Here is an 18,142-nt window from a genome sequence, read left to right on the forward strand (position 1 = left end):
TTTTAAAGTCTGTCCTGAGATAAGATCTAATAATTAATTTCTGTCCTGTCCATTTTGATAATAGATCTGATGCTGAAAGTACAAACGTGCACCTTGAAGCTTTGCAAAAATTGGCACTGGCACTCGAGGAAAGAAGATTTGCTCTGGAAGATATGAAAGATCAGAAACAGAAGATGATAGAACATCTGAATCTTGATGACAAAGAATTAGTAAAGGAGCAATATGGTCACTTCGAGCAACGCTGGACTCAGTTGGAGGACCTTGTCAAAAGGAAAATTCAAGTTTCTGTTTCAACCTTAGAAGAGCTCAGTTTGGTGCATTCCAGATTTCAGGACCTAATGGAATGGGCAGAGGAACAGCAACCTAGTATCTCAGAGGCTCTTAAACAGAGCCCTCCTCCAGATTTGGCTCAGAGTCTTCTCATGGATCATCTTACCATTTGCAGTGAGCTTGAAGCCAAACAGCTTGTTCTGAAGACGCTTGTGAAGGATGCTGACAGGGTGATGACCAACCTAGGGCTCAATGAAAGGCAGGAGCTACAAAAAGCACTTTCTGATGCACAGCACCATGTAGAATGTCTCAGCGATCTGGTTGGCCAGAGGAGAAAGCACCTCAATAAAGCACTGTCTGAAAAGACCCAGTTTCTTATGGCAGTCTTTCAGGCTACAAACCAAATTCACCAGCATGAGAAGAAGGTAATGCTTCCAGAACACATTTGTCTGTTGCCAGAAGATGTGACCAAACAGATAAGGACTTGTAAGAATGCCCAGGCTAACCTGAAAGCCTATCAAAATGAAGTCACAGGGTTGTGGGCTCAAGGAAGGGATTTAATGAAAGAAGCAACAGAACAAGAAAAGAGTGAAGTGTTAGGTAAACTGCAAGAACTACAGAATGTGTATGACACCGTTTTACACAAGTGTAACCAGAGATTGTTAGAGCTGGAGAAAAATATAGTTTCTAGGAAATATTTCAAAGAAGACTTAGATAAAGCTTGCCATTGGCTAAAACAAGCTGATATTGTCACATTCCCAGAAGTCAATGTAATGAATTCTAACTCTGAACTATACAACCAGTTGGCAAAATATCAACAGATTCTTGAGCAATCTCCAGAATATGAAAATCTGTTACTTGTGCTGCAAAGAGATGGCCAAGAAATCCTACCATCACTTAATGAAGTAGATCATTCTTATCTGGATGAAAAACTTAACATTCTCCCTCAGCAATTCGATATTGTCACTGCTCTGGCAAAAGAAAAATTATATAAGATTCAGGAAGCAATTTATGCCAGAAAAGAGTATGCCTCTTTGATTGAGTTGACAAGTAAAGCTCTGACTGAGCTAGAAGATCAGTTTATTAACATGGACAAAGCTCCAGCTACTGTTTCAGCCAAAGAAGCTGTGTCACTCCAGCAGGTGTACAGAGATCTCTTAGGTGAAGTGGTGAGCCTTGGTGCAGCAGTGGATGAACTAAACCAGAAGAAGGAGGCCTTTCGAAGCACCGGCCAGCCGTGGGAACCAGATGAGATGTTAAAACTTGTCACGCTATATCACAAGTTGAAGAGGCAAATAGAACAGCAAATAAACCTGTTGGAAGACATGATAGAAGCATGCCAGGAGCATGAGAAAATGTGTATGCAGTTTGAGGCACAACTAGAGGCAGTGAAGAAGGAGCAGATTAAGGTAAATGAAGAAACGCTCCCAATAGAAGAAAAGTTGAAAATATATCATTCTCTGGTGGGCAGCTTGCAAGACTCGGGGAGTCTTCTGAAGCGAATAACTGAACATCTAGAAGCCCTTTCTCCTCAGCTTGACTCATCTGCATGTGAGACAACAGATCACCAAGTGCAGTCTTGGCAAGAGAAACTGAAGTCTTTGCATGCTGCCATTGGTGACACTGTGATGGAGTGTGAGAACAGACTTGTGCAAAGCATAGACTTCCAAACAGAAATCTGCCGCTCGCTCGACTGGTTGAGATGGGTGAAAACAGAACTTAATGGAACATTGAGTTTGGACCTCAAACTGCAAAGCATCCAAGAAGAAATCAGAAAGGTTCAGATACATCAGGAAGAAGTGCAGTCAAGCCTGAGAATAATGAATGCACTGAGCAATAAAGAGAAAGAGAGATATATGAAAGCAAAGGAGCTGATACCTGCTGACTTGGAAAACACTCTTGCTGAGCTGACAGAACTAGACGGTGAAGTTCAAGAAGCTATACACTTGAGACAGGTTAGTGCACCCTAAGTGTCATTAATTTCTTGCTCATGAAGCTGAAAAAGATGGCTCTCTGGCTTGATGTTTGTAATCATCATGAAAAGATTGATTTTAATAATCCTGTTGTTTTGGGTTTTTTAATGACTTAGGTTGTGGCCTGTTGCCATGGATGACTTGGGAGGGGGGAGAGGGGGAAAAGGCTTCTGTAAATGCATTTATACCTGCACGTAGAGGTGCAAACTCACTCAAAACCTTCCAGGTAGTCTCTCCGGTCCTGTATTTTAGATATAATAAAGGGGAACAAAAGCAAGCATGGACAAAATCCAGACTCACAGCAGAGGGTATTTTTGTTGCTGCTGTGAATTTTATGACTGTGACCCTCTATATAATTTTCCTTTTTATTTCAGACTACCTTGAATAAATTATATAGTCTCTGCCAAAGATACTACCAAGTGATGCAGATAGCAAATGACTGGCTTGAAGATGCTCAGGAATTTCTACGTTTAGCAAGAAATGGTCTTGATGTTGAGAATTCTGATGAAAACCTAAGGAACCACATTGAATTTTTCAGCACAGAAAGTCAGTTCGGTAATCATTTAAAGGAGTTACAGGGCCTTGTGTCTGAGATAGAGCCCTTTATCCAAGACACAGCAAGAGAGCAGCTGATGCAGAATGTAGCTGCATTGGAGGAAAAGGCCAAAGGGACAAAGCAAGAAGCCAAAGCCCAGCAAGAGCAGTTGCAGAGGTATATATTTTTTTTTCTTTCATTTTAAGATCACCTTGATGATGAAAGAAAGTGATCACAACATTAATTGGAGTTTTGTAAAATGTTTGTGCTTTGATGCGAGAAGTGGATGTTGGAATTCAGAGCTCTTGGACTCTGGCACTAACTGACTAGATGTGCGATCCTGAGGAAGCAATTATAAAATTATATAAAGCTTAGAAAAGAACTGAGAAGAGTAGGGAGTGGCTGTCCCTTATTTCACCTGGCACAAGACCTACACAGAAACAAATGAAATTGAAGCAGACATTTTTAATTAAAAAGAAATACCTTTTTAACCAGCATAACTATCTTATTATTCCTGGAAGTTCTGGATTCCAAAAGTTTGGGTGGGTTTTAAATACAACCTAGGCAAAGTCACTGAGGAAAGGGCTATTAAATGCCCAGCTGTGTCTGTAAGGTACAGCTGAAAATCATGAGTATATGTTTCTATGTATGCTCTTTCACGATAATCTTTCTTTTTCTTGGAAAATGCTGTGCAACCACAAAACTAAGCAGTTACATTGAAAACTAGGTGCAACAATATTCCTGATTTTCAAATGGTTTTTATTGCATTAAATTGTTTTTTCTGGAACTATATTTGTTTAAGGTGTGCTTCTGAGTGGCAGGAGTACCAGACAGCAAGACAGAAGGTTATTGAAGTGATGAATGAGGCTGAGAAAAAATTATCTGATTTCTCAGTAGCTAAAGCTGCTTCATCTCATGAAGCAGAAGAGAAATTGCTAACACATAAGGTAAGAAAATTATATGAAATCCTTTTTCTTCAGTGAAAATAAATGTATGTTATGTAGGTCCCTACCTACAGCAACCTGAATTTGAGTTTTTAGATCTTTTCCTGTAGCACTTAAGTGTGTCATAGCACAGCAAGAAGTGTTTTGTGTTGTGCAGAACACACATTTTATTTGTGGGGTGATTGAGACAGATATTTTTAATTGTTTTTCAGCTTAATGTCTGTCTATATGCCTATTAGAGTAGAGAATGGGAATGAACCAAGAAGTTCCTAAAAGCCTTAGCTGCATAAGCCCCCAAATTGTGTACCCTACAAGAAATTGAAATCAATAGAAACATCCATCTGCTTTGACTCACATGGAATACTTATACTAGGACAGGAAGGGTTGGGGTTTAATATGAACTCTTGTTTAGTCTAAGAAAAAGAAATGTAACTTAAAAGAATTACTTTCTCCTCTAGTATTTAGGGTGATAATCAGTTGCCTTAATATATGCAGTTAGTGACACTTCAGATATCCTCTCTGGTCTCCAGGTGTGTCTCTGTAAAGGCAGGAATCTCCCCGAAGAGTAGTGTCATGTCTGCCAGCTTCCTGAGAATATCCTGATACCCTTGGACATCTAAAATGGCATTAAAGATAAACATGACATAAATGTATGCTTAAGCACCTGAATTGCTTCTTTCATTTTTATACTCTAATAGAAGTCAGTCTTTGCTATGAGAAGGGTCCTGAATACTCATTTCCATCCCTTTTGAGGGGCTAGCAAGGAAGGGAAAATCTGATTAGACCAGATTGCTGCTACTTCCAGAGAGTTGCATTTTGGACCAGGTCCTTCAAGTAGCTGTAGCTGACACATTGCGTAAGAAAAATAGTGAGACCTAACCACCTCACTCAGCATCGAGTAGTACCTACCTACTCTTTGTCTGCAGGGGATGGAAGTGGCTCATCTGCCTGCAAGTGTGTTGAATAGTTATGTATTGTATTATAATAAGAGGAAAACGGTGCTTATTTTTTGCTTTTCAGACTCTTGTGTCTGTAGTGAATTCTTTCCATGAGAAGATCACAGCTCTAGAAGAAAAGGCTTTACAGCTGGAGAAAGTCAGCAATGATGCCAGTAAGGCAACTATAAGTAGATCCATGACAACAGTTTGGCAGCGCTGGACACGGCTTCGCAATGTAGCCCAAGAACAAGAGAAAATTTTGGAAGATGCAGTGCAAGAATGGAAAGACTTTAATGATAAGGTAACTTCTGATCTTGGTAAATCTTCCTTTGTTAACTGTACATATTTTTTCACTCATTATACTGCCTTATTAATCATCTTATGGTAGAGAAAACTTATGGCAGGAATACAGTGATTTTCCTCAGGTCATAGAAAAAAACAGCTGTGGAAAACCTAGGTTTAGAACCACTGCCTCCAAGGTTTGCACTGTTCTTCTATATGCATACATGTATAGTAAATACAGAGTTGTTTTGGTTTCTGATGGTTCTTCAGAATCTTCTCCTCTGTTTTTCCTGTCCCCAGATGGTCTATTCTAGATGAAGTCAAGCTCTTTTTTTTCCTTTTTTTTTCCTCCCTGAAGAGTATGAGGTTGCTATTTCTAAGTTTATGCAGTGATATTATTGCCTGTCACAGCTCATTGATCATGTGTCTGTTTTCTTTCTTATAGCCTACCTGACTTTTTATCTGTCATTGTCTGTTATTTTATGCTCAGATTGCAGGTTCTCTGGGAATGTGGATAATCTTTTTGTTAAATATATGACTTGTGCCAAATACTGGTCTGCCCTGGAGTAGAGCTGTAGGCCCTATGGCCATAAAGATAATAAATGTTAAAAAATATGAGAAGCCACTCATCACTTGACAAAATAATCCCTTAAGAAGTCCTAGTCCACCGTGAAGAGCTAGGGCTAGCTAGCTAGATCTAGCACATTAGAGCATAGATTTATATCTGCTAGAGAGACTGCTGCACAAGCCCTGTACCACAGCTGTTTTACAGCATCTAAATGTACAGCACTGGGTTTAGCACCTTTTGGTATCAGTTGTATTAGCTTCTTTTTAATTTCATTACTGCCAAGACTGCATCTCTTTCCATAGATTCAGAAAGCCACCATAGCAATAGATCAGCTACAAGGTCGCTTACCAGAAAGCTCTGTAGAAAAAGCATCCAAGACAGAGCTCCTGGAACTCCTGGATTACCACAGCAGCTTCCTTCTGGAGGTGGAGCATCAGCTGTCATCTTTGGGCCTGCTCAAACAGCATGTTGTCAGCATGCTTCAGGATGTGGAAATAAAGCCTCTGTCTCAGGAGGAACTACCAGTCATGCAAGAAATCAAAGCAATGCAAGATCGATGCCACAAGTAAGGCAATATTTTAAAAGATTCACTAGACAAATGGTACCTCACAATTCATTAATAAGAGTTCACGTATCATTTTTGTTATCATTAACAATTACCATGCCTAAAATAAGTATCGGTTATTATATTTAAAATAAGCAGTTTAATTTTAAAATATCTTTAATTAATTTTGAAATACATTTTTACCAATATTCTTTGTTTCCATCAGCAGGAGTATGCACTTTAGAATATGTACTTCTTGCCTTGCATTATAATAGTAACTTATGTAAGAGCTGTATAAACTACTTTAAAGTTATAACTGATTTTAAACACTTCCATTGCATGTCACCATTAACAGTGACCTTTTAATCTTTTTGTATCCTAAGTTTGGATTAGTTTGTCACTTTGTTTCCCCTGTTGGAAGCACCTAGGTACCAGAAGTAGATATCCCATGAAATTTACAGAGGAATTTAGTGCATATGCAAACAAAATATAGCTTAACGTTTTACCCTGTGGTTGTATAAATGTTTATCTAAATCTAAAATGTTTCCCTGTCATGTATAAAACAGGGAGTTTTATGGCTAAGTTTGAGGACTCATATTCACCTCGTAACTTGACTAAGATGCCATTAACTGGATCTCCACAGTGGGAGGAGGAAGAGAGAGACAGAATGAAAAAACTGTAAACCCTGCACTTAGCCTGTGCAAAGTTCATTGTGTGCATGCGTAACTGACTAGAGTATAATAGCAATCTCTGTAGGAAATGTGTAGATATTAGCACTTTTATAATTCCATTCTTCTCTTAGAATTGGTTTCTAAGAAATAGGGTCTGTCATGACGTCATGCTCATGTAAATAAGACATGATTCAGCTATGAAAGGTTATACAAACATAGATCAAATATGGGCATATCAAAGATCCATGCCATGTACATAAGAGCTACAAGTAGTCCTGTAGATCCTTCACAGAGCTGTCATCTGAAAAAGACTATTTTTTACAGGAGATCAAAGTTCTTGAGGAAAGTGCAGAAATTCTGTCTTTGGAAGAGTCAAGCTAGGTCCCTGGATCAAATACAGTGTTCAGATATTTGATCCATGCCTTGGCCTAGGTATTCTGCCAATGCAAATCCCATCAATAAGGGTGGAATTTAGCTCACTTTATTTTAGATTATAGATATCTGAACTGGTTAATTCTCACTCTCTAATTAATGGAGAGAAATAGATCTAAAATGCAGTTTTTCTGACCTATTTTAGAAGTTTCTTTTAGAATGATGATGAATCATCATAAATCATGCTCTAGAATTGCCTGCTTCCTCCACTGGCAATGAGGGCAGCCTGTGGTGATGAGCTCGGATGTAGGTGTCTGTATTGTAAACATTTGCATTTCTTCAAAAGAATTGTGCACTCAATGTCAAAATACATAAAACTGCTAATTAAAAGGAATGAACTGAAGAATGAACATGAGAAATTTTAGTGTGCTGCTTTAGTAGTCTGTTGCAACACTGCTCTGCTTTTTATTAGTCTGGCTGTGAGGCTATCAATCATTATCTTCATTAATTTTTTGACAAAGCAGTGATTTCAGACATTACTTAATTCTTAAAAAATAGTTATTCTTTCTTTGCTTCTGAAGTATGCAACAGAAAGTGAAAAAAGGTGTGAAGATGGTGAAACAGGAGCTGAAGGAGCGTGAGGAGGTTGAAGGAGAGATTAATATTGTGAAGTCCTGGATCCAGGAAACAAAAGAATATTTATTAAGCCCTGATGTAGAAGTGGATACTCAACTTCAAGAGTTGCAGGTATATCAAATTTGTCAATTTCTGAATTACAATATTTATCTTCATTGTAATCTACTAGTGAGTGTTAATAGTTCAAAACCACTATGAATTCAAATTAGACAATATTCATTAGTTTTTAAGTAAGCTGCTAGACAAATTCATAAAGCATGAAGTACCTGATGGGCTGTAATACCTTATTTTAAAGATATTTAAGATATATTTAAGTATTTGCATTTATGCAATTTTGCATACTAGCATATTGTTTAGTGATTTTTCTCCTCTCATCTAAACTATGGGGGAACTGTAGAATGTGAATGGACAGAATGTGACATTTCTATATTGGCAGTTTGGGGTGGGGCGGTAAACAACAAAATAAAAGAAACTCATTTCACTGGAGGTGCTGAAAACTTGACATTTTCTATATACATGTGGTCACAAAGGAACAGAGAACTGGACAATCGTAAATGAGAATCCAGGGAATCCCAAAATAAAATTCTTTTTAATGAACTAATTAAGAATATGAAAGCAATTAGCTTTGTTGCAAGCTGCATGCAATATCTGCATTTGCAAAGTTTACACAGACATCTTTTTCCCATTGTTCTTAATACTATTTTTTCTATCATTAGTCTCTCCTTGGTGAAGTAACTACTCATCGCCAGGCTGTTGAAAAAATGGCTGAGCAACAACAGAATAAGTACTTGGGGCTTTATACCATTTTGCCTTCTGAACTCTCTCTTCATTTAGCAGAAGTTGGGCTGGCCCTTGTAACTGTACAGGATCAGGTAAAGCATAGTAGAAAAATGCATTACAGATCTATAGCCCTTCTTTAGACTTTATAACTTAGTGAAATACAGTATCCAAGTGTGATCAAACTATGACAACATAGAGTAGTTTTATTACCTTCTTCCTTTAAATTAAACTAAGTTAAATGAAAGTTAATCTTCTTTCAGGAGGAGATTTCTGGTTACTGAACTTAATTCCTATTGTTGACAGATTCAAACCAAAGAAAGAGAAACTCAGCAGATCAAAACACTGAATCAAGAGTTTGGTCAGAAAATCCAGGGGATAGCAAATGAACTAAATGCCATTCTTTCCAAACTGAAAAAGAAAACAAATGATATAGGACAAGCTAAACTTGAACAAAAGGTAAGACAAGGCTTGCCTCATTTGGTTACACCATAAATTCTTCTGATTTGGGACGGTCACTTCATACCAAAGTTGTATTTATGAAGACTTGCATGACACATTATTTAATGTAATTCAACAGAAGAATGGACAGAAATAAGGGTTGACTAATGAAATTTTAAAATTATATTCTTTTCCAACTAGCCCATACAGGGACTTGAGTGAGTAACAGAACTTGGAGGACGTAATTGAGAGTAAAAGCAAGTCAGATGGACAAAGTTATGCTGTTCCCTCTAATGAGTATGACTGCAATCTGGGAAAGCCCAAGAGGGTCCCAAACTGCTCCTTGTCCGTCTGTACTGAGAAGACCATTCTTTACAGTACACCTTTACTTGCGATAAATAGAATTTTACTTAGCTAGTAGTCCATCTCATATCATTTGGTGCAATAATGAGGTAAAGTACTACTGGTGCGGTTAAGGGTAATGCAAAGGATTCTTGGTTCTTTTTGTAGGTTTTCTTAATCTTAGGTATGTACCACACTTAGAAAAGCTCATCTGTATTGAGGTGTAATGGTCAAGTTAGGATTATCATATGAGAGTGTGGGATTTTGGGGGGAGGAGAGGTGGGGGAAGGCTTGGTTGAGGGTGGGGTTTTTTTTTGTTGTCTGGCTTGTTTTTTTAACTAGTCAAAGATAAACTTGACCAAGTTACTGTCTGAAAATATGCATAACATACCAAAGAGGAAAAGATTTGGCATGTTTGGTATGTAAAAAATGGCCTGTTTATTTTCAAGAGTTGCTCTCAGTATGCTCAAAACCATTTGCTTTGCAGGAGGTGTCACTGAAATATATGCCTTTAAATTTGGTGTAACTTCTTGATTCCAGTAACTAAGCAGAAAGCCAGTGAATTGTGCTTTCCTGTGTTGCATAGATGAAAACTGTCACTGGAGATTTAGTAAAGTTCCCTCAATTGCATTTATGTCAATGCTCAGCTGATACTCCTGAGATTGGGTTGGCCTTGATTACAGCAGTAGTTATTTTTATATTAACATTGAAACTGACTGTGAAGAATAAAATAAAAATCAGTTTTAAATCCAAGTGACTGGTCCTTCCTTTGCTTTTAAACAGCATATAAATTCTGCATGGTTTCTATAGTAGAGACATTTATTTATGCCTGCCTGAAATATGTGTGTCTCCTTATTTAGATGAGTAGTTCATCATCTGTCTTTGTCTACACGTAGACAGTTATGTTACTAAGTTCATGGAATAATAATTATCATAACAGTTGATCATAACTTACACTCTAAGGTGTGTTTGCCAGGACAGCCCTAACCTGAAGAGCTTAAAGTAACTTCTTGAAGCACCTGTAGCTAGAGCAGTGTTCTGAATCAATTTTTGTCTGATGATTGCAATTTAAATTTCTAAAAATAATTGGAAAGGGGCTAGAGTGTTTGATGAGACTTATGTTATTTGTATGAATTGTTAACACCTTAGGTATAAGAACCAAATTAAAAAAAAACCAATACCCCCTCCCCAAAAAACTAGCTCATAAGTATGTTATCAGTCTGTGAGAAACATGGAAAACCTTTTAGGTTTCCTTTTAAAACTTTTCAGAAACTTTGTAACTATGATAAGAAAAACTAATTTTAAAATCTGTTTCTATTGAAACAGTCTAGCATGATCCAGACTGCTCCTGTGTCAAGATCAAGCTATGAAAATGCAAGATTCAAATGAAAATGAAAGTTTTTGTAATGTGTTAATGAGCAATTACATATTTCTGAGTTTGTAAGGGTATATTTTAAGACAGCAACAAAATGAAACCCCTTTCCAATAAATAAAAATCCTTGTCATGGCAATGTGTGCTGACTATTCATTTCAAAAACAAACACAGAAAGATGGCCAAGAACAGTTAATGTCACTCTGAAGTGACTCAGTCTTTTGCTATGGTAGGGAAAACAGTTATCCATTTCAGCCAGGAAGTCAGAGAAGAAAGAGTAATGGCACACATTTAAGAGATGACCAAACATCCTGCTGTTCTGCCTTCCTGCTTAGACAAGCGTTGTTGGTTTCCAGCCAGAATAAAAAAGGCACAAACTATGGACACTTTGGACAGGGTATAAAGGTTGCAAGTTGGACTAGAAATAATCAATCAGAAGGCTAACACTTCCTGGATCACTGATTTTCTTGTTTTTCTGTCTAGATCCTCGGTGAAGAGTTGGACAGCTGCAATATACAGCTGTTGGAATTAGATGCATCAGTCCAGGACTTTGCAGAGCAGAACGTACCGCTGGCTAAGCAGCTGGCTAACAGGATAGGGAAACTCACTGCACTGCACCAACAGACCATACGGCAGGCTGAGTACAGAGCAGCCAAGCTCAGTCAGGTATGATCTTAAATCCTTTCTGCTGTTTCCTTTCCCAAGGAGAAGGAACACACAAACTTCTCAGTTATTTTCCTGTAGTTATGCAAGAATGAGCATTCCTGGGCATATCTGCCTATTACTAGTCAGGGCTTGCATCACACCTCAAAGAGAGACATAGACAGGTCAGATCAGGAGGATGTAATTCTGTGATGCTGCTTTAACATCTTCTTCCATGAATCATCTGCTGCTTGATTCCTCTGGTACCCTGAAAAGATTATAGACCTTCTCACAAACAGTAGCATACCAGGAAATAGTATCTCATTGTAATTTTCAGGGCCTCTGTCTTACCATTTACCTATGCTTGCAGCATTACCAAAAAAAAAAAAAAAGAATTGTTTTGCTCCAGTCACAACCTACAGAGGGTGAATATAATTTGTAGATTCAATAGAAAAGGCTAGATACAATGGCCCTGTTAGTGCATAATGTATATGCAACGTTTCAGCATTCATAAAGATGCTTAGCCTGCATTTCAAAGTCCCTGAAACTCTCTTATGTATTTTTTTGCTAGTTGTTGTTATCTAAAAAAAGTCTAGCTAAAAGCAAAGAAATGGGTTTTCTGTGGTTCTGCCATCAATACCCTTATAAATTATGAGTTCTCCTTTCTGCATTAAGAAGCTTCTGTAGGCCTTGAAAAAGATAACTTTTTAATGACATTCCTTTCAGTTTCCTCTAAAATTTTTTTTTAAAGAGAGATAGAAAATTACTGTCAAAGTAAGAGTTCGGTCAACGGTAGTTGGTGAAGGGATTTAACCATTAGGATATTTTTGTTCAGCACCAAGAAATCCACTTCCAATCATAAAAAATAATACGTAAGGCAAACTGCATGCAAATACAGTTCAGTCACCTAGGATTTGATCCATCCTTTGTACAGGACAAATGCATGAAAATCAGTGAAGTTATTCCTGCTAAGTGAGAAGAAAATTGGAACTAAAGAGTACTTTGCTAAATAGAAATCAGATGAATCAGAAAGCAGAGTTTTTGTCCTGTATTTTGAAATAAGTGCAACGTTTATCTTTTTGGAAATATGACAGACTGAGTGGAAAAAAGCAGGTTTTAAAAAAAGGCAATTTGGGATTAACATGGAAAGAGACAAAGAAAAATAAGAAATTATATGAAGGAGGCTTGCAATGAGCCACAAACTGAGCAAGAAGGTATTTTGGAACTTGTGTGAGGCTGAAATAGATTCAGGAAGTGTACCCTCTAGGGATATATTTGAGCATCAGTGCACTCTTCCAGTGTGACCTACATTCTTATAGTGCCTGAAATAGATATCCTTGTTACTGGAAGCAGACCTATTTTAACTCCATAAATACAGAACTAATTAAATTTTATTCAACAGTATGGAAAAGTTGTTAAAACTATTCCCAAGTTAAAAACAGTAGATGAAATAAAATCATTCTTATCATTCTCTAAGAACTGTACAGAAGTATATCTTAGGCTTAAGCGGATTTTTCTTTTATATCCAGGCTGCTTCACATTTGGAAGAATACAATGAGATGCTGGAGTTCATATTGAAATGGATTGAGAAAGCAAATATCCTAGTGCACGGTAGTATAACATGGAATTCTTCCTCTCAGCTTCGTGATCAGTTTAAAGCCTACCAGGTGATTATATGAGCTATGAAATTCAAAGGCCAGTGTATAGAAGATGTTATTTTCTAAGCAGTGAAGTTTTATTTCCTACACCTTTTTTGCCTTCTTTTCTTGAAGAAAAGTCTTAGAATGCTAGGTTTCTTTGACTGTTCCCCGAAGTCTTAAAAACTAATTTGATTTGGACAGTTGTTTTGAAGACTAAAATTAAGATGTGTTGTTGAATAAAACTACATGATTCAAAGTTGGTCTCCCAAGTGCATTGACTTCTCAGTAGCTTTTGATGGAATAGTGTGTCGATACACTGTGATTCTATCACACTGAGTACCTCATTGCAGCTAATATTCCTCTAAAATTTTAGTTCACCAAACATGATTTTCAGTTTGGGTATTTTATTTTTCTTTCTCCTTTACACTACATTGGCATAGCTTTTGTTCTCATCTGATGAATTTGATGGTAAACATTTTCAGACTGATACCCAATGGATGAGCTTCTTCCAGGTGCTTCGTGAACTTCTCACATCAGTGTGATTTGCTGTCCCTCTGACAGTGCCATTTGTTCTGTGTGGAATGTGTAAGTGTGGATCAGCGGAGCAGTTTGATAAGGTTCAAGCTTGCCCAGTGTTACATGGCCACATGAAACAAATCAAAGTATCATAAGCTGTCACGTCTCACTAATGCCAAAATAAAACTGCATCAATTATGTTTTTTATATATACATTAGTTAATTGTCAGCTGCATTCGCTCACATCAGGTCAATCTAGTATGTCATGGTTTCTTATTCTGAATATGAACCTCCAGGCAATTTATTCTGAGGATAGCTGGGAGATAGCATTTCTGGTTTGTTTTTGCTATGGCTTTTTCCCTGCTCCAAAAGTTGATGAGGAGATACGCTTAACCAATGCCATCCCACAGAACACTTTGGTAGCCGTTTCTTAGGCAGCATTAATGACTACTGCCCTGCTATAACACTGTACCCAAGTGCTTTCTGCTGCTTCCTATTAGGTACATCAGACTTCCAGAGCAAACCTATCCATTGCGTATATTATATTTTTACAGGTAAGGGTTATAGCAAAACACTAGGATTAATGTGTGGGTAAGTACAACTGCTGAAGCTTCATGACTTACTCTTTTGTTTCCCAGTCTCCATAAGCTGAAACACTTCAGCATACACTCAGAATTAAGCATATTGCCTAGGCCTTACAGGAAAACAGTAGAACTTAATCATCAGTTTACAGATTACAGATGTGTACAAATTGAGGGATCTGCAGAACAGGAATATACTTAAAGATATGTTTAATCTGAAGCTCAACTCTGGCATTCCATCTAGACTATGCTTGATGAGTCTGGAGAGATTCATGGTGATCTTGAGGCCATGAGTGAGAGAATTGAGTATCTGGCAAGCGTATACTGTACTGAAGGAATGTCACAGCAAGTGCTGGAACTGGGACGGCGGACAGAGGAATTACAGCAAGTTATCAAAGTGCGACTACCAAATCTCCAAGATGCTGCCAAGGTATATGAAAGCAGTTTTTCTAATGTTAGCTGACAGCTAGGGTGGTGTATGCATCATGTTTCTGAGAGTATTAGCAGTGCAGATTATCTGTGGTCTATAAAGGGTATAATTGTGTTGTCTAAAGTTAGATATCTTGTGCCATTTGAGATACTGCCTTCAGGTGCTGTTCCAGACAGGGACAATATTCCTGCAGGTCCTGTAATATCTGCCCATTCTGAATGGATGTATTGGGGATCATGGGGATCAAATGGCACTGAGCACCTATAAGTTTAGATGCTTGAAAAGTGTCTGTGTTGGCCCTTATACTGTGTCATTTCCTTTATTTTTCTCTTAAAAGATATCTAAAGCCTGCTGTCTATTAATTCAGATCAGTACTGGGCCAGACCAGGATTCCATAATGTAAGACCTACCTCTACAAGGGAGTGCAATGAAAAGAATGAATGTGCTTTTTCATGTCCCTGACATTTCTGTGCAGCATTTCCATATAGATTGTTAATGTAAATGTGTGTTATGTCTGTGTAATGCCTGAGGGCATGGTAAACCAGTGCAAGACACAGGGCAAAGCACAGAAGTCTTTTCTACTTACTCTTACCTTCAGGAAAAAAAAATCACCTTCTCTTTTTTTTTTTTTTCATTGATACAAAAATTCAGGAAAAAAAAGAATATTGGAATGGTGTAATTAGTATATTTATAGGCGTTCTTCTGCTGTCACCTGCTACTTACACACTACTGAATAGGAAAATACCTAAAGGCAACTAAGAGAATAGGCTGTCACCAATTGTTAGGACAATCGTAGCTAAGGTCAAAAATCATACTTCTCTACATTTGACTCTTATTTCACAACATTTATAGGACATAGCAGAAATGCTGCAGCTGAAGCAGCCATAACAGTGTAACAGACAGGTTTTGAAGAAGACTTCTTTCCATTACAAAAGCACAAATCAGTAAACCACAGTTTTTGAGCTGAAGGCTTTTACTTTTATTTTTTTAATTATTTTTCATGGAATAAGCCAGAGATTTGAATACAAGCAAGCATAGTAGAAGTGAAACTGACTAGCTTCAGTTCCTGAGAAATACTGGAACAATTGAATAAACTATTTGGAAATTGTTATAAGAAAACATGGAGATGAATAGAAGCCAACATAGATTTATGAAGAAATAAAATCATATCAAAAGTGTCCAATTTAATGTGAAAGTAATAGATTTGTACATAAATGTACACTATGTCATATATCTTTGATAATGTTTCAGATGGTATTGTTATTAACAAAGTTAATAAGCTTATCTAGTTAAAAATACAATAGGTAGGTGTAAAGCTGGCTAAAAAACTTACCTGGTGTATAATTATCAATGGTTCAGAGCCTAAAAGGAGGGATACATCAAGTAGGGTTTTGCAGGATTCTCCCTTGGATCTGGTGCTATTCAGTATTTTCATTAATGAGTTGGATGGTGGTTTAGATCATGGCTTTGGGATGTTTAGACAACACCAAATGTACAGGGGCTACCTGAAAAAAAATTCAACTGCTATTCAAAAAGCAGGGGCAAATTATTATGTTTAGACAGGAAGAACCAGGCATGTTTTCCTCTGAATGAGGAACTACTGGCTTGATGCACCCTCTTGAAAGGTCTTCAGTTTAGTAATGCAGATCATGGAAAAATGAGTGAACAATGCCACATTGTTGTAAAAATCCAAACACCATGCGGAAAATTAAGTATATAATTGTAAGGTATGTGAAGTATTTCTTTTGTTCTACCTATTGGTCACTAGCAGGGTTTCACCTGTGTCAAGTTTTGCACTTGAAAAAAGATGTGGACTGACTGGAGAAAGAACAGAGGATAGTGGCGATTGTGATATGTGTATAAACTTGTAGAAAAGATGCATGAAAAAGGATTATCCTAACATGATGTATTCAGAGAGAATAAAAATAATTTGTTCTTTTTGTCTGCTATTAATGAGATAATAAGTAGAAGATTGAAATTGCAATGAAAGATAACTATGTCAGGCCATCAGAAAAAACTTTCTACAAAAGAAAGAGTACGGAAATAGTGGAATACATTGTCTAGATATACATGGGATTCTACTGCTAGTGGTCTTTAAGAACAGTCTGTAAAGATAAGACAGTTATGTCTGGTCTTATTACAGGAAGATGACTAGAGGACGTCTTGAGTTCCTTTCTAGGCCTTGAACTTTATGAAATCAGCTTTATAAAGTACGTGCTGTATTTGCGATTGAGGAAGTACTTAAAATAATAACTCTGGCTTTGAGTCACCTTTTTCTAGACTGTCATATGACTGGTATTTTTAACCAATATTTTAAACATTTAAAATTAATTTTTAAAACTATGAATTAGTTTTGGCACTGTATATAAGGGACGTAGCTATAAAACCCAGACAGATATATTTATAGTGATTTTTTTCTTTTCCTCTCTCTCTCTCTTTTTTTTTTTTTTTTTTTTTTTTTTTAATTTATCCCTGAATCAAATGTGTTGTGTTACAGGACATGAAGAAATTTGAAGTTGAGTTGAGAGTCCTGCAGGCTGCTCTGGAGCAAGCCCAAGCTACACTGACCTCTCCAGAGCTCGGGCACTTGAGCTTGAAAGAACAACTTTCTCACAGACAGGTAAAAAGCCAGGACCTCAAAGTCAGCATTTGAGTAGTGTGAACTTACCCAAAGAATAATGAATGTTGGTGAGATCAGTTGTAGTGTTTCTTAGGTGGGTCATTGTTTTGGAGTCTAGCCCAAATTTACTGCCGAGGTAATAAGGGATGGAATGGGAAAATGATTCCCTCAAAGGGAATGGTTGAAGTATAATTCTTTATGAGTCTGTTCTTAGGTTGATGTAATTCTGAGAAATGTGCATCCAATCCACATTTAATCCATAATAATAATAATAGTAAAGCTCAGTTCTTATCCAGTGCTTCTCATCAACAGATTCTTAAAGTACTTCAAAAGGAAGTCTAGGTTGTTACACCATTGTACAGATAGAGATGCAATGAGATAGTGTGTTGCTAGCTTGCTCAACAGTCAGTTGGAAAGCTAAGAGAAAATTTGGTTTTCCTTAAGCCCAGTTACATTTTTGTATGTTTAGATGAATTATCTTCATAAGATATTGTTGCTTGCTGTATTGCACTTGGCCTACTATAGAGACTTGTCAATTTGTTATTTTTGGTCTCAGACTCATGACAAGAAAAATAACCCAAGTTACAGCTTTCTAAATTGCTTAAGAAATGTTTCCTGCTGTAAGCCAATATAGAGATTTAACTGTCTTAGTCTGCCAGTGAAAACTACATGTCAACAGGTCCACTTTAGGGTTAAAATCTGCAGAAGAACATACGGATGAAAGATAAATTTGCAGAGCTTTCCCTTTTGATTAAAATACACAGTCTTTATTCTAGGGACTTGCACCCAAATTTCAGAATATGGCATTGAAGAGTGTAAGCGAAACACATCACCCACCACAAGAGTAAAGGAATGTGGAGTTTACACTGTTGTTTGTGTATATTCTTCATCCTGGCTCCAGCAGGTCTCTTAGTATGCCTTCCTTTTGTACAGGAAGGGGCTGTAGCCCCTGCCCACCTGTTTCACCAGACCAGAGAGAGGGTCTCAGAGAGTGCCTGCCTCGCATGCAGCCCCCAGGGTACCTCTGGGTGCTGACTGCACAATAAAG

General features: G+C 37.4%; 1 protein-coding gene across 17 annotated transcripts in view; it reads left to right on the forward strand.

Moving 5' to 3' along the window:
- Positions 1 to 18,142, forward strand: part of SYNE1 (spectrin repeat containing nuclear envelope protein 1) — a 322,241-nt gene that overhangs the window by 191,422 nt on the left and 112,677 nt on the right. For all 17 annotated transcript variants that reach the window (XM_074862820.1, XM_074862818.1, XM_074862830.1 and 14 more), the window contains 12 exons: positions 65 to 2,225; positions 2,618 to 2,955; positions 3,581 to 3,725; positions 4,743 to 4,961; positions 5,813 to 6,075; positions 7,679 to 7,844; positions 8,450 to 8,605; positions 8,817 to 8,969; positions 11,149 to 11,331; positions 12,837 to 12,974; positions 14,289 to 14,474; positions 16,972 to 17,094. In XM_074862820.1, the coding sequence (XP_074718921.1) occupies positions 65 to 2,225; positions 2,618 to 2,955; positions 3,581 to 3,725; positions 4,743 to 4,961; positions 5,813 to 6,075; positions 7,679 to 7,844; positions 8,450 to 8,605; positions 8,817 to 8,969; positions 11,149 to 11,331; positions 12,837 to 12,974; positions 14,289 to 14,474; positions 16,972 to 17,094 (4,231 nt within the window). The remainder of the gene's footprint in view (positions 1 to 64; positions 2,226 to 2,617; positions 2,956 to 3,580; positions 3,726 to 4,742; positions 4,962 to 5,812; positions 6,076 to 7,678; positions 7,845 to 8,449; positions 8,606 to 8,816; positions 8,970 to 11,148; positions 11,332 to 12,836; positions 12,975 to 14,288; positions 14,475 to 16,971; positions 17,095 to 18,142) is intronic.

Source organism: Strix uralensis, chromosome 3 (genome assembly GCF_047716275.1).
Source record: "Strix uralensis isolate ZFMK-TIS-50842 chromosome 3, bStrUra1, whole genome shotgun sequence".
NCBI classification, from domain to species: domain Eukaryota; kingdom Metazoa; phylum Chordata; class Aves; order Strigiformes; family Strigidae; genus Strix; species Strix uralensis.